The sequence below is a fragment of the Mesoplodon densirostris genome, chromosome 17 (assembly GCF_025265405.1).
Source record: "Mesoplodon densirostris isolate mMesDen1 chromosome 17, mMesDen1 primary haplotype, whole genome shotgun sequence".
NCBI classification, from domain to species: domain Eukaryota; kingdom Metazoa; phylum Chordata; class Mammalia; order Artiodactyla; family Ziphiidae; genus Mesoplodon; species Mesoplodon densirostris.
Window position 1 is genome coordinate 67616672 of NC_082677.1, and position 26422 is coordinate 67643093.

At 38.8% G+C, this 26422-nt stretch overlaps 1 protein-coding gene across 3 annotated transcripts in view; it reads left to right on the forward strand.

Annotated features, from left to right (window-relative positions):
* The window catches only part of PCCA (propionyl-CoA carboxylase subunit alpha), a 349043-nt gene that overhangs the window by 66331 nt on the left and 256290 nt on the right, over positions 1–26422 (forward strand). For all 3 annotated transcript variants that reach the window (XM_060080286.1, XM_060080287.1, XM_060080288.1), the window contains one exon: positions 23000–23131. In XM_060080286.1, the coding sequence (XP_059936269.1) occupies positions 23000–23131 (132 nt within the window). The remainder of the gene's footprint in view (positions 1–22999; positions 23132–26422) is intronic.

Genomic DNA, 26422 nt, shown 5'->3' on the forward strand with positions numbered 1-26422 from the left:
AGAAGGCAAAAGCCTCTATAACCATTGCCAGCTTTCTTGTGTCAGATAGTATTCACTTGTTAATTTTGTAGGCTTTTTTTCAGTTACTGGCAAATTGCCTCTTGTATAATTAGCATTTAACTAGTTTTAGTGATGCTTGGGCTAGTAGTCTTGGGGTCGGATAAGGCATTATAGAATTCTTCTGTTTCTCAAGTCTGTTATTTATTTAGTAAATTGCTTTGTTAAATTCTTTATAGTAAAACAATTGAAAAAACTCTAAAAATGAGCTTTAAGATGGTATTCTCTTATACATACTCTTGACAAAGGTAGCCTTGCATGGACCCCCCTGTTGAAAAAGAAAATTGATTATTTCTGTTTTCACCATTTCTCACACATTTTAAGACACAAAACTTAAGGGTAGAGAAATCAGTTCCTTCGAGAAGAGCATGTAAAAATAACTCAAGACTTCAAACATTCTCAGACCTGAAAGAAACCAAAGAACATACTCCCATCATACTGACTACATTTAAATTTTCTAGTTTCTGAAAATTTCAGCATGGTACTAAGTAGTCTCTTTATAGAAAGCATCTTTAAAAATTCAACTACGAAGATGATTTTTTTTTTTGCCTAATCATTAATATGAAAGTAGATTTTTTCCTTTTCCTATTTGAATAGATCTGTATATTGGAGGTAGAATTCTGTTTTGAAAGTGGTTAGGACTTGTAGCAACATTTCTGAGATTAGTTCCTTAATATTACTAGACTTCAGTTTAATTCAGGTTTCTTTTTTATTGTCCACTTAAGAATACTTACCTGATAAATGTTTTATGTAGTAACGTATTTTTGCTACCAGAAAATCATTGCATTGTTTAATTTGATTCAGAAAAATCTGTCCTGTTCAGTTACTTGGATGTCGTATAGATTTTATTTCAACTTAAAAACTAGAAAAGATGCTTGATAAGTAGCGTTTTTAAGCCCAAGGGCCAAGTTTAACAGTTCTTATACATTTTTAGAAAATAGATGAAAAATGGAAAATTTAGATCTTCTTGGTAAACTATACAAAACACTTTTATAGTCATTTCGATGCCTGATAACTTCAGGGTTCATTGCCCCTTTACATTTTTCAAATTATTTGCTTCTCAGTACATAAGGCTTTAATTTACCTCCTACCGACAAACCCCAAATGGGTTTTTTAAGAATTTTGAAAGTGGATTGCTATAGTTGGGTTACAGCACTGGCTTTGATTGCTGACACAGGATTTCTTAAGACTCCCCAAATTTAGAAGGATGGATGGGAGGTTCAGGCAGTGTCTTCTGGGCAAATGCTAAGGTGTTTTTCTTTTCAGATACAGAATTACTGTTTTTCTATGATATCTTTCTTTCTTTGAATCCTGTTTTAATGCCTGTTTCTTTTAAAAAATAATTTAGACACAACATTTAACCATATTTTTTTCACTGTTAACTTAAATTTTGGTTTGTATGATCTTTTTTATCTTGAATTTTAATAATTTAATAATTTTAATAGTAAAGATAAATATTTGTACCTTGATGTATCATAAAGCAATTATTGCTTCTGTAAATAACTTTGATATTATTAGTAAATGCGATTTATATACTGATGAATAATATTACTTCAGGTGTGCATTCTCTGGAGGTGCTCAAAGTGACTTCTGCGTCATCCTTTCGTGCTTGCGCTCTCGTTAAGGAATGAGGGAAATAGTTGATACGTCTATTTTATTGGAAAGAAGACTAAAGCCTATGGCTAGTATTTGAATTGGGGTAATAATTAATTTTTTGCCCCTAAATACTCTCATGATCTTTTAGGAAACTGAGATCATGGTAGGCTTGACTTGTTAACCATTTCTGTGTTTTCAGCTCAGTTTGGTCACTAATACTTGACTTGTTCCTTACATTCTTGCTTCTCTTCGCCTCATTGCTTGTAGTTGCTGTTTAAATTACCAAGCTTTCTTTATCACGTGAGCCTGTCACTCTGTTGACAACTGATTGGATCGGGGATTAGTGTCTGACCCAGAGGCGGTCATCTGTAGAAGGGCCATGGCCCAGGATGTGCGGGTGCGGATGGGGGTGTGTGTGGCGGGGTTGTGGGTGGTGCTCGGGTGCGGGGAGGGTGTGACATTTGCACTGAAGTAACTGAAGGATGAGAAGGAGCAGCGGCCAGCACGTGAGGATCTGCGGTAAACCCTCCCCAGGCCGAGAGAATGAGCACGTGTGAATGTTCTGAGGCAGGAAGATTAGCTTGTCGATAGAGAGAAGGAAGCTGGCATGGCAGGAGAATGATGAATGAGGAGGTGTGTGGTACAGGATGCGGTTGGAAAGATAGGCTCAGGGCACATCAACGAGGGCCATTGTAAGAAGCTGGGATTTTACTTTCAGCAGCCTTGGGGAGCCACTGGGGGGAATTTTAAGCATGTGGTGGGTGACGTAATGTGATGTATTTCTATATTAACTATAACAAGAATGCATACCAGACTGAAGAATTATGTAATTAAAAGCCACTATGATAACAGGAGTAGAAAAATGCAAGCTACACATGATAAGAAACAATGCCTTAGAAGACGTTAAAAGTCTCATGCTGGCCTTCCTATAGAAGGCTTCACCCCTTAGTTTTGTCCTACGGTTGTCAGGACACGAAGCTATCTTCTGATTTGTACTTTGCAAATCATCTACTTTTCAGTAAACCCTGCCCTTACTTAGAGATTAATCTGATACCAAGAATCATTCCTCTTCTCACAATGGTTTAGTTCCCTAAGTCTCGATTATTCAGTCTTGAAAAACACTCTAGTAAGACTGTACGTGGTAACATTTCACCCTTCAGGTCTGGAGAACAGTTAGGGGGAAGGTTTGGATACAAAGGGGACAATATATGGCACCACAGTTCAAGGGGGCCACTTGAAATTCTGTCTCCTTGGATATCTTTCTGCCAAGTGTTAATTACTGGTAAGCTTCTTTAACTTTTTGTCTGGCTAGCAGGTGATGGTTATACCAAGCAAATAGGCTTCAGTGAATGCTTGTATCTGGTAGGCATGCACGTGTGCACACGTAGACTCACGTTCCAGTGGCCAGTTTGCCTCTCTAACATTCTTTCCACCACTGGTGATTTGTTTAAGCCAGTTATAATCATGTTACCTCTTCTGACAATTATTATTCAAGGATGACTCAGTGAAGGCTTAAGCCAGTTTGGACCCGCTGAAACAGAATGTGAGGCTTTTTTGGGGATTCCTGGGAGAGAAACTTTCTCATTCATTAGAGAGGCTTTGGTGCTTAAGCTCCACATCGGCCCCCCACGCCCACCCTTCTGTGAGTGAGAGGGGTTGGTGCTGCTGGCAGCCATTTTGTGACTGTGAGGACAGCTAGCCAAGGGCAGAGCTGACTTGCAGAGTGGGACAGGTCTGAGAGAACGGCAGAGAAACCCAGAACTGGGAGATGTTTCAGTGCTTTCAGAAGAATTTCTGTGGGTGTTGGAGTGGGCTGTGTGCTGGGGGCGGGGAGAGTTGGGATGTTTAGTGGGTTGACAGTCTTTTGTTCTTTATCAGACATTTATTGAACAGTTTTCTTATCCCACTGTGCTAGAGACTGAGAAACTTAGTTAAAAAATAAAGTAGGGCACAAAACTTGCTTTTCCAAGCAACTTATTTATGGGTATTAGATTTTGACTCCTTCTGTGATTGTCCCTTGTATTGGTCTTGGGGACTGAAAGAACACTCAGTTGTTACTATTCAGTTAAAACTTTTAGAACCAGAGCTTAAAGCCTTAACCCTTATGTTAGTAAGTAAGGAAAACAATGTCAAGGCTATGAGTTGCTTTAACGATGTTGCTGGGCAGCTAGAACTTTGTGCGTATTATACATGGGTGTTTTGAGGAATCCAAGAGTGAAAAGATAGGGAGGCTTGAGGAAACTATTGGAAACAGACTAGCCAGCTGTCAGGTCCTTTTGCTCTGTGTTTCTGATTCATTCTTCGAAATCTTTCGGTCAGCCTGTCCACTTTCATCCTCTGCTTCTCTGCTCCAGTGGTCCCATGGTACATGCTGACTCCATAGCCTCTGAGCTTATGTGTTTTAGGTCTGGCCTCCTGAAAAGAGGAAAGCCTCTTTTTTCTCTTGGTCCCCATTCCTGGGAAAGGGACTGCGATAGATCGAGTTTGGGTTAGCTGCTTTTTGCTGCAGTCATCTGTATTCAGGGAGCCAGATCACATCCTGCAAAAGGGCTGCAGGGACTTCCCTGGGGTCCAGTGGTTAATTCCATGAGAGGGGACGCGGGTTGGTGGGGGAACTAAGATCCCACATGCCGTGCGGTGCGGCCAAAACAAACAAGCAAACAAACAAAACCCCAAAAGGGCTGCAGTTGAGGGGTCTTTTGCTGTGGTTGGGAAAAGTGCAGCTCAGGGAGTTGCGGGCTGGCTAACTTTTCCACAAAATGTCTGTTATACCACGTAATTACAGGGCAGTGTGGTCATCGCAGCTATCAAAGTATGTCTTGTGTAGGTGCTGCATGAAGGTAATGGTTAATTCTGGTAGTTTAGGGGTTGGGTATAGCTGGAGAGACAGTTGTCTCATTTCTAATAAGAGAGGCGTGGGTGTGTATGAAAGGATTAGTGAAGAGTGTTTTGTATTTGTATAGCTATTGGTTTCCTCCCTAGGAATTTACTCCTGTCCTAAAAACTCTGTACCCCTATAAAGCTGAGTTTCATAATTGTGGCATTATTGGAGTTATAAAGTACACAGAGAGAAGAAAATCATGGACTTTTTGAGCCAAGAGGAAACTTAGAACTTATCTAATTTGATTGTTTGGCGTATATCTCTTGATGTGGCAGATACCAGTGGATACAAAGATGAAGCAGATTCACTACCCTGAAGAAGTTTATAGAGAGGAGATGCAACAGGGAGGAGACCTAGGGAGGAGTTTAACTCATGAGAGTCAGAGGTGGCCTTGTGGGGAAGTCAGAGAATGAAGGGCTTACTTTTGATGGGGGAGGAGTGTCTGGAAAAGTCTCAGGAAGAAGGTGGCATTTGAAGTGGATCTTGAAAACAGGAGTGTGTTTACATAGCGAAGGTGATTGGGGAGAAGAATGGAGATTAAAAAACAGGGGAAGACCTTCTCAGGAAGGGGATTACTTTTCTTGGCTCTAATACCTTCAAGATTAATTTAGAATCTGGTCACTTCTCACTACTGTCAGTCCTGCCGTTTATTCCAGCTGCCAGCATCTCTCAGCTGCATCATAAAGTTAGCTTCCTACTTGATCTCCAAGCGTCCATGTTTATGTCCCTCTAGAGTAGTCTCAAAACCCAGTCGGAGTGATCCCTGGACAAGTAATATCCAAATATTTGATATTTCAAATATCAGCTTCTCTGCTAAAAACCAAGCAACAAAGTACATTTAATAGCTTCTCATTTCATTTAGAGTAAGAACCAGTGCTTTAAGCCCCCATCCCCCTTTCTGACCTAACTATTTTGCTCTCTTGCTTACTGCATTTTACCTCTTCCTTGAGGTAAGGTATGCGTACAACCTCAGGGCCTTTTCACCCGCTAGTTTCTTTGCCTAGAACACAGCATCTCCAGATGTGCCTTCTTTAGGCCATTCAAAGTCATTTTCTCAAAGATGCCTACCCTGACTATCCTAACTAAAATTGCTAGTTATTATTCTCCTATCACCTCACATTCTCAGTTCCCATTTCCTAACTTACTTTTCTCTAAAGTATTCACTTCAGCCTGATACATACTTTATTTTGTCTGTCTTTCTCTCCCACTGGAATGTAACCTACACAACCACAGGAGTCCCCCCCTCCTTGTGATCATACTGTTTCCTCAGTGCCTCGAACAGTATCTGGCTTGTATATATTTGCTTAATAAGCAAATAAATGGGTAAGAGGTGGATTGTCTAGCTCTATTTTTGGGCCATTCATGGGATAGATTTGATACCCTAAATTCAAAGTAGGCAGATGTTTATAAATACAGAAATCACTTCTATTATCTTTGCAAGATGGCTGTTCGGCTGCTGCTCATGCGTATAATCACTAGAATTTTAAACCGTTTTATCATATAGCCCAGTGTTTGGCAAACTTTTTCTGTAAAGGGCCAGGTAATAAATATTTTAGACTTTGCAGGCCATACCGTCAGAACTATTCAACTCAGTTGTTAACTATATAACTCTGCAGTTGTAGCATGAAAACAGCCCTCAAGTATAGGTACGTGAACATAATGGGTATGGCTGTATTTCAATAAAACTTTATTTATGAACACTAAAACTAGAATTTTATGTGATTTTTAACATGTCATGAAATATATTTTTTTCAACTATTTACAAATGTTCCTTTTTATTGTACTTGGACGGAGATTGACTACTCTATAGTCAAAGTATGGTGTTTGAAACAGCTACACACCTGTATGAATATATTTAGTTTAATACACATTTCACTATCTTGTTCATAAGCACACATGTGGTTAGAGCCACTGGAAAGAGACTCTGTGTGACACTGTGAATAAAAAAGCACATGGCACAGTTATTTCTGCTAATACATGGGGGCAGGGTGTAGTAACATGGAAAATTAAAGATAGATAGGGATGACATAAAAGTAATCTGAGAATGTGTCATATAGTTTAAATGTATAGGGCCTACTGATTATATTTACTTGATCTTAACCTAAAGGCCAAGAAGTGATTAGTAATTATATTCAATAACATTAGATTTACATTCCCTTTAGTGCATATCAGTTGAGAATGTGGGCAGTTAATTCATAAATGCTGTGGAGGAATTGCTTTCAGAATTAAAAAATTTTTGTGGATAAGTGAGAATCACACTGATAAAATATTTGTAAAATATAGTAACATACGTAAACATTAGTGTTGGATTAGATTTATAAACTTTCTGGTTTTCCCCCAAAATTTGAATTATGCTGTAGAAGAGGCAAGGGATTCACTCCCCCAACCCCCAATATAGTGGTGCAGGATTTGGCAACCTAACATGTAAAATTGAAACACACAGAGATTTAAAAATACCCCATTCTGGGCTTCCTTGGTGGCGCAGTGGTTGAGAGTCCGCCTGCCGATGCAGGGGACACGGGTTCGTGCCCTGGTCCGGGAAGATCCCACATGCCGCGGAGCGGCTGGGCCCGTCAGCCATGGCTGCTGAGCCGGCATGTCTGGAGCCTGTACTCCGCAACGGGAGAGGCCACAACAGTGAGAGGCCCGCGTACCGCTAAAAAAAAAACAACAAACCATTCTGTGGGTATATAATAAATTAATACCTGTTGATTGTTAATGTTTAAATTTATGGATTAGGTATTATCTTCTGTGATGAAAAATTAGACAAAGAGGGTAAACATGTAAGAAAAAATAAGAATTATGTCTTTTCATGTTGAGAGTAACACAGGAAGAAGAAATTCTTGGAAATACAAGTCAAATCTGTGAAATAAATGGTAGGAGAGGTTTTTAGACAGGTACAGGGATTGTTGCTATTTTTAGTGTGTTCATTTTCATGAAGCTGACCACAAGGTGGGGATAATATATTGTATGTAGTCTCTGGATGACCTGTGACATCATCCCGAGTTGTTGAAAATAGAGTTAAATTATTTTAAATTACTTAAAAATTTGTCGATGAATGAGTTTAAAACAATTATTTTGCTCATATCTTGACCGTTTAATAGTACCAAAAAGGATTATAATGTTTTGTTTTCCAGTACTGTACGGTTTTTATTTTAAACCCATAAATTATGCCTTTTTCAGCCTAAGATCATTTCTATGCCGTCCTCTTATCCAAAAAACCCTGAAATCAGTTTCCATTGTTGTTAATTTGAAAATTCTTTACTAGACTGGACAACCATATGGGAAGCGGACTGAATCTCTTTAGGGCTTTATTATAGGTAACCTAAAGAAGATAGAAGACTTACTTCAAATTACTTTTATTTCTTGGTAGGTCTTAACTAGAGTCTAGCCTCCTCTTAGGATAGTTGGAAATAGCCTATGGCGGATTAATATTACAGCGTCAGAGTGCTGTTTTCTGACTGGTATGGTGGGTGGGCCTTAGTGTTCTGTGAAAATGCCTCGGCACGTCATCCCAGATCATGGAGTTCATCTTTGATGGCTCGTTTATGTGTTCTGCTGACTTCCAGTGTTCTCTTTATGCAATTTCTAGTGTGGATATTGAAGCCAAAAAATTCAAAGAGACTTTTGAAGTTTATTTGTTATTAAATAGCATTATTAAATCAGAGTTGAAGTCTTTGGTCAAGTAGAGTAACTGCTGTGTCAAAATTGAGCTTTTGAAACTGAAAAGCATTCTGAGGCACAGAGCATGAACAGTAGTACTCCAAAAACCCTTTTTGATTTGGAAGTGAAGTATTTAATGTAGTAATAACATGAGTAAAATATTTAAAATCTCTCAGAAGTATTTCACAGCTCATGACTGTAGTGATTATACAGGTAAATGTGATATCATAAACTTTTTAAGGTTTCAAGTGCAGCAGGGTAGTTTATCCCAAGAAATTGTATTTGCTTTGGTGTCTGTTTTTTACTGAAGACATTGCCAGGTCCGTGTGAGAGTGTCTCCCATGGAAGTCTCCTCTGGTTGTCCTGCTAACAGGTCACTTATGTGCAAAGTGGAACTTATCCTTGTAACAGAACCTGCTTTTCGGTTTCCTGTTTGAATTGTTTTCTGGTCTGCAAATCTTATAGTCAACTTTGACCATTCCCCTCCCTTGCACTTCCAGTCATTCTCCCTAAATCCATTGCCAGGTGTACTATTCATTAGTATTACTGCAGCTTTTCTCACTGCTTTTCTCTCTACTGAATTCCCACTGCTGTCATATTACTTCCTCACTCATGTCTTTCTCCTGGACCACTGATCGCTTCCTCTCAATCTTTCCTCCTTGGAGCCTGGTCAGTCGTGGAGCCAGACTGATCTTCCTGAAGTACTTCAGAATCCTTCAGTGGCTTACTGTTGTCTGTAGAGCCTGTATTCCTCAAGCTGGCATGCACAATAGTTTCATTTCTGCCTGCCTTCCAGCACTATCTGTGCTTGCCCTGCTGTAATTTCTGTTACCAGAGGCTGGCTGGCTGGCTGGCTGCTGTGATTGGGTGGGCATTTAAAATTTTGTCTGAGCGACATCTTTTCTCCTTTGAGAGCCGTGGCTTGCTTGCTTGCCTCAACTTTAGCCGTGTGATGGAAGGATGAGCAAGTCTACACGCAAGCAGGGTTTTAGGGTGAGAGGAAGGAGCCGGTTGAGAGGAGGAGATGAAGGGTGTGGGGGAGAAGTAGGTTCAGCCTCTTCAGGAAGGGTTGCCTTCTCAGGAACAAGGCTCCTGGAATGCATTAAACACCTGCACGCGGGAAGGCGGGCGGGGAGTCCTCACCAGTCACAGCTACAGCCAGCTGTGCCTTCTGAATCCCTTCACAGCTAGACAGCAGTCATTAGGGTCCCCTCTGTCCCAGGTGCTTTGCATATATTAATTCATTTAATCCTCACAGATACAGAAACTGAGGCACAGAGTAGTTAAGAAACTTGTCCAAGGCCACCCAGGTAGTTTATGGTAGAACTGGAGTTTAGGCAGCCTCCTGCTCTTAACCATTACACTCTGCTGCTTCTAATTCCTGCCTTTTTAAAATACAAGAATATAATTTAAAACCCTGCTTGACAGTTGTTTTATATGATTCAAGAGCCATGGGAGGTGTGGAGTTTATAGGTGGTGTCAGTCATAACTTGAAAACTTCAAAAGGCTACGTAAGGTGGTGATAGCGTACATTTCAAGGGGTCGCACAGGCTGGTAAAATGTTTTAAGAAGATAATTTTACTGAAATTAATGTTTATGCTTATTGGTAGTTGATATAAAATAATGCTTCATCTACTATATATGATGTCCATTTTCGCCCTCATCAGTTACAAGGCTTGAATTGAAAGGAGAAGATTGCATTCTCAAGTCTTATTTATCTAGCAGGTTAGAAAGGCCCTGGTTGGACTTTCTGAGAAAGACAGACATATCAGGTGACTTGAGCATGTTAAAATTGTAGCAAAATTTAATGTGAACAGAAGGGAAAAATTCTCTGATGCAAAGGGGAGGGAATCTCTGTCTGGAAAGAATCCCCTTGTCTTCTATTGTTTATGCAGTTGATGATTGAAATATTGCCACTTCATATGTAGAGGTATCATTGCAATAAACTTCTGTTGATTTGGCTGACAGTTTCCATCCCTGTATGCTTTATTCTAATTACCATTAGTTTCCCAGAGTATACTACTGTACTTCTCTGTCACAGCACCCATGCTTTCTTGCGATTTTAATTGCTTGTTGTGTCCTGTCTTCCCAGTTGGTTTGTCAACTAAAAGAGGGCAGTGGTACATCTTCGTCTTGTGCATCAGTGTTTCCCTAGACTTAACACAGTGCCTGACACAGAGTGGGTGCTTAGCAGGTATTTGTAGAGTGAATGCATGGCTTTACCTGTCTACTGAAGTATGCAGTTGAGGTCTGGTTGTTGTAAGGCTTAAGAGAAGGGGGGGTGACCCTTTAGGAGGAACACTGGTTGCGTGTAGCTTCATCATGATTCTCTGAAGATCCTAGAACCTTTTACAGACCGGTGGGAGGACTGTTTTCCTGAATATTTAAATGTTTGTTTTTCCATGCTGCCTTTTCAAATCCTAGTTGTCTTTTTTCCTTCAAATGCTACCCTTTTTGTGACGCCTTCCTGATTCCTCTGTTGGACTCTGTTCACAGTGCCTGATTTTTTATTTTAACCTCTTTTAGTGCATTTACTACTCTCTACCATTTATTGTTTTTATTGTTTGGTATGTGTCATTTGTTCTACTAGACTGTAAACTCTTTGCATTCAGAAACCAGGTCTGTCCAAACAAGCATGCTTTGGAGAGTGAAAAGAGGCACTAGTCAGATGGGTGCTGAGGAAATAGGTGTGTCCTGGGACTGTGTCAGACAGACTTATGTATGACACTTCCCAGTGGTCAGCACATGCCACCTGAACCTGGGACATGAGAAGGCAGCAGAGCTGCAGATAAAACCACTGGTTTGGATCTTATCTTTTATTTATTTATTTATCTATCTATCTATCTATCTATCTATTTATTTATTTATTGCTGTGTTGGGTCTTCGTTTCTGTGCGAGGACTTTCTCTAGTTGTGCAAGTGGGGACCACTCCTCATCGCGGTGCGCGGGCCTCTCACTATCGCGGCCTCTCTTGTTGCGGAGCACAGGCTCCAGACGCGCAGGCTCAGTAGTTGTGGCTCACGGGGCCAGCTGCTCCATGGCATGTGGGATCTTCCCAAACCAGGGCTAGAACCCGTGTGCCCTGCATTGGCAGGCGGACTCTCAACCACTGCGCCACCAGGGAAGCCCCTGGATCTTATCTTATTTCTATCACTTTACCTGTTTAGGTGTGGTGGGCATTTGATTTCATCTCTCAGATCCTAATTTTACTGACATGTTAAGTAGAAATGACTATTTATGTCCTGCTAGATTCGTAGCCCCATTTTTTTTGGAGGAAAAATGATTAAAAAACACTAATTGGAAAAGATAATACACCCCAGTGTTCATAGCAGCATTATTTACGGTAGCCAAGATATGGAAGCAACCTAAGTGTCCATCAACAGATGAATGGATATGGAAGATGTGGTGTAGATACTCAATAGAATACCACTCAGCCATAAAAAAGAATGCAGTTTTGTCATTTGCAGCAACATGGATGGACCTGGAGGATATGATGCTTAGTAAAGTAAGAGAAAGACAAATACTGTATATTATCACTTCTATGTGGAATCTCAAAAACTAGTGAATATAACAAAAAAGAAAGAGACTCACAGATATAGAGAACAAACTAGTGATTACCAGTGGGGAGAGGAAACGGGAGAGGGACAAAATAGGGGTACAAACTACTATGTATAAAATAAGTAAGCTAGCTAAAAGGATATATTTTACAGCGTAGGAAATATAGCCAATATTTTATAGTAACTATAAATGGAGTATAATCTGTAAAAATTTTGAATCACTGTGTTGTACACCTAAAAGTAATACAATGTAAATCAACTACCTCAATTAAAAAAATGTAAAAAAAAACTTAAAAAACTGTGGAATGTTAGTTAAGATATTTTACTATGTAATTCTAGAATAAATTGAAGACTTTCTAACTTTGTAAACCAACTAGAACCCGATGACTGAAATGTTTATCTAGGTACAAAATGGTTTTTAGGGTAAAGTGAGCCTTAATACAGTGCCTTTTAGATGGTGCTAAATAAGTAAGTAAAATACATATTGTTGTTCTTGTTAATATTTTTTTTTTTTTTTTTTTTTTTTTTTTTTTTTTTTTTTGCGGTATGCGGGCCTCTCACTGTTGTGGCCTCCCCCGTTGCGGAGCACAGGCTCCGGACGCGCAGGCTCAGCGGCCATGGCTCACGGGCCCAGCCGCTCCGCGGCATATGGGATCCTCCCAGACCGGGGCACGAACCCGTATCCCCTGCATCGGCAGGCGGACTCTCAACCACTTGCGCCACCAGGGAGGCCCTGTTCTTGTTAATATTAATGCATTCCTTGTTCTTTTACTCCCTTCAAACTTTATAAAAAAAAAGTTTCCTACCTAGAGATAAATTAATCTCTACTTGGGTCATTCCACTACATCTTATTGTCACTTTCACTTCATTGCATCCTTGTTAATAGCCAAAATAAAGGGTGAAAGTAGCAGGTTGGCCTGTTGGACTGAGTAGTGTGAGGAATTAGCTGCTCGAGGCAATTAACTGGAAATCATGATCTCTGCTTTTTTAGCATTCCATTCGTTATTTGAAATAAGCTTTATAATGTAGGCTGTACTAGAGCACAGCAATTAAATGTGCTAACAAAAAAGAATATCCCAACTGTAGGTAGAGCATGCTTTATTCAAACCACATGACTCTGATTTCCATCCAGCGGTGGTATCGAGAACTTGATGTGTTCCAGAAAGCAGTAAATTAAGCACAGAGTGTGGAAGGACTTCTACTTGTAGCAAGTTTTTAAAAAATTCATATTATCAAAGGAAATAGAAAGAGTACATAATTCAGATAATATCCCAGACCAATTTTAAACATTTAAAAATTAAAGTTAGTATCCAGTGTTTGGACTAAACACAAGATCTCTAGCCTTTCACCAGTTTACCAGCTTACTACTAGCAGTAAATATTAATGGACTGTGAGGAATGAACAGGAAGGTGAGTCAGGAGGCATCTACGTTAACATTCCCTCATGCTAATTGAAGCATTATTAAATCGTTTTTAAGACTTAAACTGTAAAATCACTCATCTAATTCCATAGTTGTTATAAGGTATATTCCAAAATTGAACTGGAGAAATTAGTTTTCAATCCGAAAGTACCAATTAATTTTAGTATTCATGAAACAATAAAAATAATTGGATCAGGGAGAAATGAAAACAACTCATTTTTAATATCCAAATTGTTGAGATATAAAATTAAAAGTATTTTATGGGAAGTACAAAAGAAGGAAATTACAACTTCATAACTAAATAATTCCTATGACCAGTTTATATAAGGAGAACCTTAGCAATACACAACCATATTTAAATATGAAGCTTCTTACCTTATCCTCTTAAAAAATACATCTAGAAGAAATACTTTAACATTTGTGCCTACATCTTTTAAAAAATTTTTGTTTTACAGTAACATTTATTAGAATTACTGGAACACAAACGCATTCCCACAGGTAGCCCCGTTCAATATGCATTAAACCTTATATAATTATTGTATTTGAAATAGAATTCCTTGTGGGTTTTAGATCATTGGGACCTCGAATCATGAATGTCCTACTTTGTTCAATCCAATTGAAATTATTAAAAGAGTTCAAGATTTTACATAAATAATTTTATATAAACAAATAAAAATTTTTATATATTCAAGTTTTATTTTATTTTTTAAAAATCATTTCAACATAAAATCCTATTTCAAACATCAAGAAGATCAATTTATATGAAAATTCAACAAGAAGTTCACAGCTGTACTTGCATCTTTAATTAAAGCATTATTACTATTGTATTACAAAGCAAAAATAAGCTTAACTTCTTGAAAATGCCAGGTAGCTGAGTGATAAACTTAACAATTTCATCCAAGAAAATTTAGTGTCATTGACTTGATCATCAATATTTTGCTAATATATTTTTTAAAAATGTTCTAATATTAAAACTAGAATTTATTTAAAGGAGGAAGGCTAAAATTTATCCAAAAGGCTGACTTTTTAGTTAACTCTAATTTTCTGTGTTATTGCTAAAGAAGTTATTGAATTCATTTTCTCTGGGTATCTTCTGTATTGCTTTTCTTTGATTCTTGCCAGTGCAACCAGTCTAAGATTTTACATGATAAAGGAAATCTGTGGAGCTAATCCTAGAAACCTCTTTCTGTTTTCTCCCAGAACACCTCCAGGCTCAGAAAAGACAGAATACTTCATTTGCATTCTTAAACATTAGGAACTTAGAATCTGAGTCTTTCAGCTGGAAATGTTATTGCATCTACATTTCCCGAAGAAAAAAAAAGGTTAACAGCCCACTCAGGTTTCTGTTAACTCATGTCTTTTTAGTGTCCTGATCTGCACAAAGAGTGTAGAATGTGGACGCTGAACGCCCAGCCTCTTTCTTCTTAGCAGTCAAGGAGACTCGGGAAATAGGTATCAGTGCTGATTACAGGGAAATAAAAAGAAATCAGATATGCACACAAAAATGGCAAACACTAACAGACTTCAATCTTAGTCTTTTAAAAGGGAAAGAACATTTACAAAATTAACATAGACTACAGTAACTAGAAGTTTTAAAAGTAAACTATTTTCCACATGAAAAGCTTACCCCAAAAGTACAAAGATACTCAGAGATTTATAGTTTGTTTATTTAAATGGTTTCTATGAAATTAATAAGTACCAAAAACCTCTTCTTTGCCCTAAGTACCTTTGTCAGAAACCCAGAACATTTAATAAAAAAAATTTAACAACTTTTTGGACTTAATAATAGCTGAAAAATAGAAATGAAAACCATTCCGCTGTCAAATATTAGAAATGGAAGGTGTCCTACTGCTGTATTGTTCACTTCCTATGTGTGAAAAACAAGGTTTTGTATTTAACAATATTCCTTAACTAGAAAACCTGACTTCTGCCAATGGTTACAGTGTGGAAACTGTTTCTCTAACTAAATATTGTGCGTGGCTATCATCTGGAAGTAATAATATGACTTGAGTGCATTGTGCCAACTGGACACTTAATACAGAATATACATTAGACTGAATGAAATCCAGATACTAGTAATACTGACAGAGAAAGACACAGATTCCTTTGGTTAAACTAACTCACAACATGTACAGTGTATCATAAGTTAAATGCAGTTTGTAAGCATGTCATTAGATTTCAATCGATCTTGCAATTAGCATCCCAAACAAATTGAAAAGCTGTGCTGGTTTATAAATTTATGTTTAGAATTTTAAAAAGTCTTTGTCTCCCTTCCACTACCCTTCTTCCACAGCAGTCAAGTTCTTTAAGGTTCTGTTCCCAGTGAGTTGCATAAATTGGGTTCTTAATTTGCAAGGAGCAGACTAGCACTTAAAGAAAATGACTCCTATATATGTAGGGGGTTGGAGGCTGATGGCACCTTCTGCCAGGGTTGTTCTGTACCTCCCTTTATGGATGTCCCACAGTTAGTGTTGAGGAAAATGAACGAGGTTTCACATTCTGGTCTTCTCTAATCATTCCCACTGCACAGCCTGGGACTTCCAGTAAGTGCTCGTCCGTACCTTGTACCCAGTCTTGGGGTAAAGACCCAGCCAACTGGTATTTACTGATGACCATGGAAACTACACTAGGAATGTTTCTCCCATCTGTGTGTTCAAATGTTGTCCTTATCTTTTATTTCTAATCATTATTTTGAAAAGTACACTGAGTGCAGGTTAAAAGCTAACCACCAAAACAAGGTTCAACGCCGATGTCATAAGCCAAGAGGAGAAGCCTTCCCTCTTTTACACAGTAACTTGTTAGAGCCCGAGTGCCAGCTTGGCTGAAATTCCTTCTTGGGACTGAACTGAGTTTTTTGTTTTTAAGTTAAGAAAAAAAAGAAAAAAGGGCTGAGTAATATTGTATCAAATACCAGAAGTGGTCTCATTGGAAGCAAAAACTATTTACATTAAATAAGAAATCAGTTTACAGGTTGCACCTGTTACATTTACAGTATAGTGTAATATACTGTGACCAAAAGTGTAATGAAATACAGCTTCAGGTGCTCAGTCCACAGTGAGCGCAGTGTGCCACAGGTGAGTTAAGGGGAGGTAGTGAAAGGGAGAGGAGGAAAGCAGGAGGAAGATGAGTTCTCCCTGAGGAGTTCTGGTTTCATCACGGATTGGACAGCAATCTAGTCCTCCACTGCCACAGGTGGCCTGATGGACCAGCTTCTGTTGCTCAGAGAAGTCAGTCCAAGCTCATCTGTGATTTCAGCAGTGCTCATGGCAACAGGAAGATCTTTTTTCTTTGCAAACAGACACTAGTCAGACGGAATCCCAGATCAACCCTTCCGCCACCATCCTCATGAGCTCTTCTTGGACCGCATACGAAGAGCAAACTATGAGTGTTTTGGAAGTAGTGATGCTGCAGAGGTTGGATGCTGTCCGGTTGAGCCAGCAAAGGTGATGTTTTGTACTTGATAGTTTTCACATTTAACCTATAGTGGCAGTAGTTGTTACCACTTCATCAGGCTTCACTTTGTGCAAAATAACCATCTACTGAAGCATCCCAGCCGAACATGAGAATGCACTTTCTTTCTCTCTCTCTCTCTCTCTCTCTCTCTTTTTTTTTTTAAAAGCCAAAAAAGTCCCCTGAAGAGGTTAGCAAACCGGCCTGAGAAACGCCTCCCTGGCTGTGGGTGCTGCTGCTGTGGCTGCTCCTGTTCTAGGTGTTGGTTTTACTCCTATAAGCTGGTGGCTACTCTGAGAATGTTTTCAGAGTTTTTATTGTAGAATAAAAGACAGATACAGAAAAAAACTATGCAGAACCAGTGTGGGCTTGCGTAAGGAGAGGAATCTTGTAGCCATTACGTAGGTTCAGTCATGAGACATTTGCCCTGAATCCCAGAAGGCCTGTCCGTGTGACCCATCTCAGTCCTAACCTCTGGTCTCTCCCCGGATGTATCCACTACTTTGACTTACATAGTAATCATTTTCATGCATTGTAAAATAATTCTGTGGTCCAAATGTGCATCCCTAGACACTGTGATTTGTCTTGCCCATTTATTTTCACCTCTGATAGGTCTTCTAAATGTCTCTCAATCCATAGGTTCTCCTCACATACATTTCTCTTCCCTGCAGTTTATCTGTTGATGAACCTTGGGCTGTTTGACCGGTAGAGTGTCTCTCAGTCTTGACTTAGCTGATTGCATAATCACGGTGCAGTTCTGCATTTCCCTCCATTTTTGGCATTTCCTACAGATTGGCAAACTGGCTTCAGAGATGGGGATCAGACTTAGGTTTCAATTCCTTTGACCAAGACTGTAGGAGGCACATGTCTTGTTACTGCTTTTTAAGATCTAAGCAGCCTTTGAAGCTTACTGTCTATAGCTTCTGCTTCATTAGATTGCAAAATGGTGATATTTTAATTCTAACATCTTTTTCATTAATTAATTGGAATATATTTATAAAGAGACTCTTCCCCTCATTTATTGTTTGGTTTCCTAGGGGTGTAATTCATATAGAAAGAGCAAGATGAGTGTATCATTCTTTACCTTTATTTACTAGTTTTTGAGTAAATTGGTTAACCAGTTAACCAGTTCTTTTTAAAAGTATCATTATGAAGTCATAGATTTAAACGTATTTTGTAGGTTTAAATCTGTTGGAGTTACTAGTGAATCTCAAGTTGTCCCTCTTTGGCCAGGGGGACCTAAGTTGGCTCATGGTCTTTTGGACTTGACCCTCAGAATCTTTTATAGCTTCCTTGCTCTCTGATCTGACAAGATATTCTAGGCTCATGTTTTACATTTCTTGCTTCAGGCCTTTAATCAGCCACCTTTCTAAGATGCATTGGTTTCTTTGTTTGTTTGTTTTATTTATTTCATTTATTTATTTCTGGCTGCGTTGGGTCTTTGTTCCTGCGCATGGGCTTTCTCCAGTTGCGGCAAGCGGGGGCTTCTCTTCATTGCGGTGCTCAGGCTTCTCATTGCAGTGGCTTCTCTTGTTGCAGAGCATGGGCTCTAGGTGCGCGGGCTTCAGTAGTTGCAGCATGCGGGCTCAGTAGTTGTGGCTCATGGGCTCAGGCTCAGTAGTTGTGGCACACGGGCTTAGTTGCTCCGCGGCATGTGAGATCTTCCTGGACCAGGGCTCGAACCCATGTCCCCTGCGTTGGCAGGCGGATTCTTAACCACTGTGCCACCAGGGAAGCCCCAGTCTGGTGAGAATTTAAACTTTCCTTTTGTACAAGTCACATATTCTTTTTTTTTTTTCCTTTAGGAGTATTCCTGGAATGTATCATGGTACTGTTCATTCTGGGTTGAATTTTTCAGGTATACTGTAGTATGTTTAATATGTATTTTCAGTTTTAAGAAAGTTTGCTTGAGTTATGGTTTTTAGTATTTTTTCGTTGTTTTAGTCTCCCCGACCCCCTGCGCCATCCCCCCACCCCCTGGGCCAAAGACTCCTTTTATCCGTATGTTGGATGTTCTTTGTTTATCTTTAGTATTTGCCATTTTCTCTTGCATTTTAGAAAAAATTTCTTTTTTTTATATTTAAATTTTTAAAAAGTTTCTTCCTTTGACTTTCTATTTCTTGTAAGGCATTATTTGTTTTCTTTATTCACTCTTATTTTCCCTCTAGTTTAGTCTTCACTTCCAAAATTATTTTCTTTTGCATTTCTAATTCTATCCTTAGGTCTGTCACCTCATTTCAGAGCATTTCTAATTCTGATATCTTATTTCATGTTTTCTTATTTTAAAATGTATTTCAGCTTGTTTTGAAATAATAGATGACAGTTTGATCTGCTGTGTTAGCATGTCTTTCTTGTGCTTTTTTCCCTCCATGGATGTTTTTCTAGTTCTTATTTTTTTCTTATAAAAACAGCGTATAGGATTTTACCTTGACACTTCTATTTTGCTTAGTTTTATGTGTGAAATTAGTTTTCCTCTATGTTGCTTTTTAAAGAGCTACATATTTTTTAAAATCAGTGATACATGTCTGAGAAGTTCAAATACTTGAACAGAGATAGCAGGAAAAGATTTTTTCCAGGTCTTGAAAAGAATTAACCTTGTAATTCCTTTTATTCTTTTTGATACTCATATTGTTATCAACACATTCAGTGGGTAGCACTAATATGTGCTTTTGAGATAACTATATTAATTTTTGAAAGCTTTCTCACTGACTCAGTTTTTTATCTCATGTGCTAACTTCTCTGCAGCAGTCCTGAAACTGGTCTTTTCTACTAGAAATTCTTTTTTCTTTTATCACGGAATAAAAATTAAAGTCCAGAGTCTAGGTCCTTCAGGCAGTTTAGCAGTTTTTCCATGGCTGTGACTCATGTCTGTCTGACCTTAGTTTTACAGTTATCCAAGTAGTAATTCCTTATGAACCTAAAATGTATACGTTAAAAAAAAAACTGGATTCATAGCTTAGCAATTTACTAATTGTCATGGTATTTCTAAGAATGAATTATGTATCATACATTTTAATTTTTACAGATAATGATTATTTCTGCATTTGCAACATAAAGCCTGTTGTAAATTAAATCTCTTTCCCTAACACATTGCTCAAACCCAACTCTTTTCCCCATTCTTTTATCAAAATATGACCAGAACCATAAAATCACAGAATTTAGAAAGTGAAAACAGTCTTTTTTTTTTTCTTCAGTCTTAGAGCAGTGATTTCAGCTTTTTGTAATTTCTTTCTTAGGTATCACTACAAAAATGTTTCCAGTGATGATGAAAAAATTCCCACTTTTTTCACGACCATTATACATTTACCTGTATTTAGGTATTATATTTATCATTCATGGTAAATTTACAAGTTCCTTGAAAAGCATAGTTTGAGAAGTAAATTTTTTTGCTATGGCATGCTGAAGAGACTTACTGGTGATTAGGGAAAATGGGTAGCAAAAGATACAGGGTTAAGGGCCTCCCTGGTGGCGCAAGTGGTTGGGAGTCCGCCTGCCGATGCAGGGGATACGGGTTCGTGCCCCGGTCTGGGAGGATCCCATATGCCGCGGAGCGGCTGGGCCCGTGAGCCATGGCCGCTGAGCCTGCGCGTCCGGAGCCTGCGCGTCCGGAGCCTGTGCTCCGCAGCGGGGGAGGCCACAACAGTGAGAGGCCCGCATACCGCAAAAAAAAAAAAAAAAAAAAAGATACAGGGTTAACAGTAGAGTATTGAAAGGTTATTAGTGCATAAATTTTGGCCTTAAGTTCTAAGTCACACAAATCACTCTGGTCAAGAACTCAGGACTTTTGAAACATGCTTCATCACTTTGCAATTACCATACTGTCTTATCCTTGCTTTTTTGGTCAAAGAATTAACAGGAGTCAGAGCTATGATACTGCTTCCTTAATTTGCCTTAATTACATTTAAAGGCTAAACCCAGGGAGTACTACCAAAACATCAAAAGATAAAGATAGAAAGGAAGTTAGTTTACTGAAACATCTGTTTGAGTAGTTACTCAGTGTACTATTGGCTATTTTTCTTTGTGTTGGATGGGAGAAAGAATAGTCACTAAATGCTTGATGTGAGCTTTATTTCTTGGTAATTTCGCATTTTGGGGTGAGTAATTTTCCTCAAATTAGAATGCATGAAAAAGTCTGGTTAATCAGTGGTTCCTGGTCGCTGGGCTCTTGTTAATCAGAAGTTTTACTGTGTAATCATAATGTATTTTGGATGTTCTCATTTATGTATTTCTTCAACTCTTTGTGTAGGTATTCTGATTCCTTGATTACATCTGCCTGGCATAGTGGTATTTAAAACAGCATTTATGATAAAAATTCCTCCATCTTAGCAAGTAAAATGAGAATATGGAAAGACAGTTGGTAGTTGAAACATGATTGTTTCCTCTTGACTTAGTGTTTATTGGGTTGTAGGTTTGGGATAAAGAGAAGTGAGTGTGATTATTGCTCTGGTCCAAAATGACTAGTTTATTCAGCTAGAGACACAGAGTATGTGGAGGTGTAGTCTTACTACCACTTTCCCCTCTTACAGAGCAGTTCCATTTTTTTATGTGCTTTACATCTTGGGGGTTTCACATAAAGTTTTTTCTTTTTTAAAGAAAATGAGGTTCTGTTAAAACTACGTACAAACATTTGTTGGAGAGGTACTTAATGAGCATCTGTTATGGCTGAAGAGGTTTCTTATCCAGCATTCTGTTATCGTAACACTGGTAAGTGTTGGTATTTGGGTTCCTGTAACATATTTTGGGGTCCTATGGACCTAGCTGTCTTATTCTAGTGTTCCTTTTTTTCAGGACTTCTGGGTAGGGGACAAGAACTAACAGTTGTGGCACTCAGCTTGGTGTTTTATATTATTATTTATTCAGTCCTTAAATCAAACTTGCATGGTTGTTATTTACCCTCTTGTCACACAAAGAAAAGAGGCTTTAAACTCAAAATCTAAAAATTCCCCTTCTGTCTTGCTTTTGGGCAGGAGGGAAGGTATACATCCTGAGTTTAAAGGCATTGGCTTTTCTGTACATTTTATCTGAATGATTTCATCTACAATTTTTAATTCCGTCCTTTATTTGATGCCTTTAAAAATCCGTATCTCAGCCTGGACCTATCTTCTAACCTCTGGACCTCTCTGTCTGTCTCCTGAACAGGGGCACTTGACTATCCCACAGGCATCTCGCCTCAGCATGTGTAAAGTTGAAACTGTCATATCATCTCCCAAATATTTATCTCTTCATATATTCCTCCTGTTGTGTCCCTGCTCTGTTTCCACCTCCTGCTCTGGGTGGGTTTAATCCTCTTTGCTCACAATGGCTGAGAGCAATCCAAACACCACACTGCAGTAGCTACTCTGGATGATATTCTCATAAGGATAATGAAGCTCCTTTCTAAAGCCAAGAGTCTTTTCAGGCAGCAGTGCCAGTAGATAGAATATGAGATGTAAATTAAATGATTTATTCGTTATACTGACCCTGACCAAAGGTCATGGGAGAATCAACAGTTAGGTAACTTACTCTTATGATGCCCTGCATACAATCTGATTTTTCCTTTTTCATAGTTAACTTCCGTTCTTTACCTAATGACCTGATTCTTTACCTTAGCAAACCCCCTTTTCACTTCTCTGGACCATGCCATACAGTGGAACTAACTCCATCGGTATTTTTTTCTGTTCCTAATTAGTATTCATTAGCATTTTGTTTACTTTAATATCATATACACAGAGAGGTGGACCGATTGCTGGGGAACTAATGGTGATTTATGTAGAGTAGTTTTGATTGAAATCATAACTCTTACCTGGTAAATTCCCACTGTATTCTTTACTCATTTCTTATATCACAAGGATGTAAACATTGCATACTTTATTTTGTCTGTTTCTCTGAGGTACTGGTGATCTGTTTCATGTTCCCTTGGATTAGTTGATATTCTGTGGTTTTCATCCATGTTATCCCCTACACTTAGCTCAAAGCCTGGCACAAAGTTGGCATGTTAAACTAGGTGCTGTGCTGCAGGGTATTGAGAATACAAAGATTTATAAGGCTTTTTAAAGGTGAACTTACTGTTTAGATTGGGTGGCAGAATACTAGATATAACTACACCACCATAGAAGTTGCTTTTCCAAAGAATACTGTTAATATCAAGTAGGAGTTCTTCATTACTTTTTGTTATTTTTCTTTGACCTGACTTTCATATATCTTTGTACACATATACTGTATGCAACACAGTATTATATATTGTAATATATTGGCTCAAATGCTTGCTTTTAAGTTGTTCTTGGTCTGTGAGTAACTAGTAAATATACATACGGGTTTTTCTTTTTATAAAATTGTGACTCCATATCAAGCACTGAAATGTTTCTGTTATAAATTTCTACTGGCATTTCTTCACAGGCAGCAGAAGATGTCATTTTCATTGGACCTGATACACATGCTATTCAAGCCATGGGTGACAAGATTGAAAGCAAATTATTAGCTAAGAACGCCAAGGTTAACACAATCCCTGGCTTTGATGGAGTGGTCAAGGTGAGAAACTGTTTTACTCTAATCTTTATAGTACATGTCCCGAAGTCAAACATTTTGTCAAAAGTGTAAGATAAAATGCAAATTTTGCTTTTTAAAATATTCATGTATAGATTAAAAAAATCAATGTTGTTTACACTTGGATTATTTTGAATGGCGTAAGTTAAAAAGAGCAAGAAGCCCCTGAAGCATTGTATTTAATCATCAGTGTTGACTTTTACTTTCATAGGAGAAAGCTTGGTGATATAAAAATGTGCTGTTAGATGTGTGGATTTCATTTGTTGGTGGTATATATTTAATGTTTGAAACATTATGATGTTCTCTGTACCTTTACGGTGAGCTCCTGTCCATATGGTGGGCTCCTGTCCATATGCATAAAATGCGAATTGTAAACTTGTTTGGTATAGCTGTGTGTCACTATAGATCCCAAGCACAACTCCTCAACCAGCAAGCTGCTTTTGCAGCTGAAGTCTTCTAAGGAAGACATGCAGAAATTGGAGTATGTGTCTCTCCTTCCTCTCTGTGCTCCTCCCCACTGCCAAGGAAAAATTATTCATTTTTTTTCTCATGAGAAAAGAGTCCCTATGTAGACTTGAATTAGTCTGCAGGAACTCTTCATCTCAGTGTTTCTTATTGTACCTTCTGGGCTGGGCAGTTCTTCATTGTGCTGGATTATTTCATGAATTACAGGACAGTTAGCAAGCATGGCCCCTGGTTAGTAAACATCCTCAGCTTCTTGCCCATATTTACCTATATTTACTCGATATGTATTCATCCATTTTTTTTCCTTCTCTCATCTTACAAAGAATAGATGTTCCCTATCCTCTGTAAAGCCAATTCCTCCTCTTATGCTCCAGATGTACCCTTTATAGACTTCACGGGCTACAGTCTTCACTCATTATCTTTCCTCTCTTCTGTGTCTTAAAATTCTCCTTGTCTTTTAACGCCTTTCCATTATTATTGCTATTAAAAATGCTCAATCAGGGCTTCCCTGGTGGCGCAGTGGTTGAGAGTCCGCCTGCTGATGCAGGGGACATGGGTTCGTGCCCCGGTCCAGGAAGATCCCACATGCCGCGGAGCGGCTGGGCCCATGAGCCATGGCCGCGGAGCCTGCGCGTCCGGAGCCTGTGCTCTGCAACGGGAGAGGCCACAACAGTGAGAGGCCCGTGTACAGCAAAAAAAAAAAAAAAAAAAAAGCTCAATCAGTCAAAACTGTACTCATCCCTGAGCTAAGTGGGAAGCACCTGATGATGAAAGAAACCTGTGGCCCCTCACATCATGGCGCTTCCCGTTTAGTGGAAAGAAGTATGTGTTCCTCGTCTTCAGAGAGCACAGTAGCCCCTTGTCACCCCACAGCTGCCGCCTTAGTTCTGTTTCCTTTCACAGCCAAACGTCTTAGAAGAATTGTCCCCACTTGCTTTCATTTCCACACTTTCCCCCTTATCTTTAGTCTACATCTGGCTTCTTTCCTCATTCCCACCGAAATTTCTCTTGAAAAGGCTACCAGCAACCTCCCCCTCTCATGAAATCCAGTGTGTAATCTTTAATCCTGGTCTTCTCAGTCTCTTCAGAGCATTTCAGTCTCTTGGTTACTTTTCTTCCTCGAAATACTCACTTCTGGCACATTACTCAGTTCCAGTTTTGTTTTTGTATTTTTGGCTTTAAATTAAATGCTTCTTAGTTTCTATGCTGATGTTCTTCCTACCTTTGTCCCTTAAATGTTGGTTTTATTATGGGTTTTCTCTTCTTGGACAAACTCATTCTAAGCAATATAACTTATTTTTATGGCTTCACATCTCAAACCTGTATATCTGTTCTAGATATTGCCTTAGAACTACATATCCAGTTGTTTCTTAAACAGGTCTGCCTGATGCCTTTGAGGCACCATAAAAGTAACAAGTTGAAGCTTAACTCATCATTTTCTCTCTAGCCAGGGACTGGCATTCTGTGGCTCCAGACACTCCTGTTTTTGTAAATAAAATTTTATTGGTACACAGCCATGCTCTTTCCTTTATATGTTGTCCATGGCTGCTTTTCCATGATAATGGCTGAGTTGAGTAATTGTGTCAGAGACCCACAAAGTCTGGAATATTTACTACCTGGCCTATTCAGAAAAAGATTGCTGACTCCTGCTGTAAACTTCTCATTTTTTCCTTTCCTGCCTGAGAAGATGCTGGCATTTTCCACACCATTTCACAAGCTAGAAACTTGGAGTTCCTAATAAATACCGCTACAGAGAATTCACTTAAATACCTTTCTGATCTATTACTTTTATTTTTTTCCTCACACTAACTCCAAGTTCCAACTAACATCATATAGTCTGGATTACTTCACCAGCCTTCTAATTGCTCTCCCTGTAGCCAGTCTTTTTTATTTTTATTTTAAAAATATTTATTTATTTGGCTGCGCCGAGTCCTAGTCAGGGCACATGGGATCTTTAGTTGCGGCATGTGAACTCTTAGTTGCGGCATGTGGGATCTAGTTCCCTGACCAGGGATCGAACCCGGGCCCCTTGCACTGGGAGCACGGGGTCCTAGCCTCTGGACCACCAGGGAAGTCCCCTTGTAGCCAGTCTTGGTCTTGGTCCCGTCCAGTTAAATTTCGACACTAAAGCTTGAGTGATGTTTCAGAAATCCAGATTTGATCACATGCCTGTGTTTAAACTCTTGAATGACTACTCATTTAAATCCTTTGAATAGCTGACCTTTGTTTCTCTCTTCAAACTGATACTGTGCCAGCTTACCCTTTGCACTGGATGTACCAACCATATATGACATCTTTCAGATTTTTGAAACTTCTGTTCTTAATTCTGACACATGTGTGTTGATTCTGCTTCGGTCTTCACTCCTGACTGTCTTCTACACATAGTTTAGGTCTTGGCTTAAACATACATTTCTCACAGAGGCATTCCTTGACTGCATGTATTAGATTAGGCCCTCTACTGAATTTTCCCTTAATATCCTGTACTTCACTTACCACATTTAAAATTATTTGTTTACTCATCTATTCAGTAAATAACAAGTGCACACTGTTTGTCTAACATTGAAGTGCTATGGATATAGTAGGGATCAAAGCAGACCAAAACAAAAAAATATTCCTGCCCTCATTGAGCTTATGCTATAGAAAAAGGAGACAAATAATAAATAATAAAATAAGAAATATAAGACAGGGAACAGGGAGAGGGAATGTTGGAGGGTAGGATACCTGTTGTTTGAATACCTGTTTTAAGTTCTTTTGGGTATATACTCAGAGTAGAATTGCTGGGTCATATGATAAGTCTGTGCTTAACTTCTT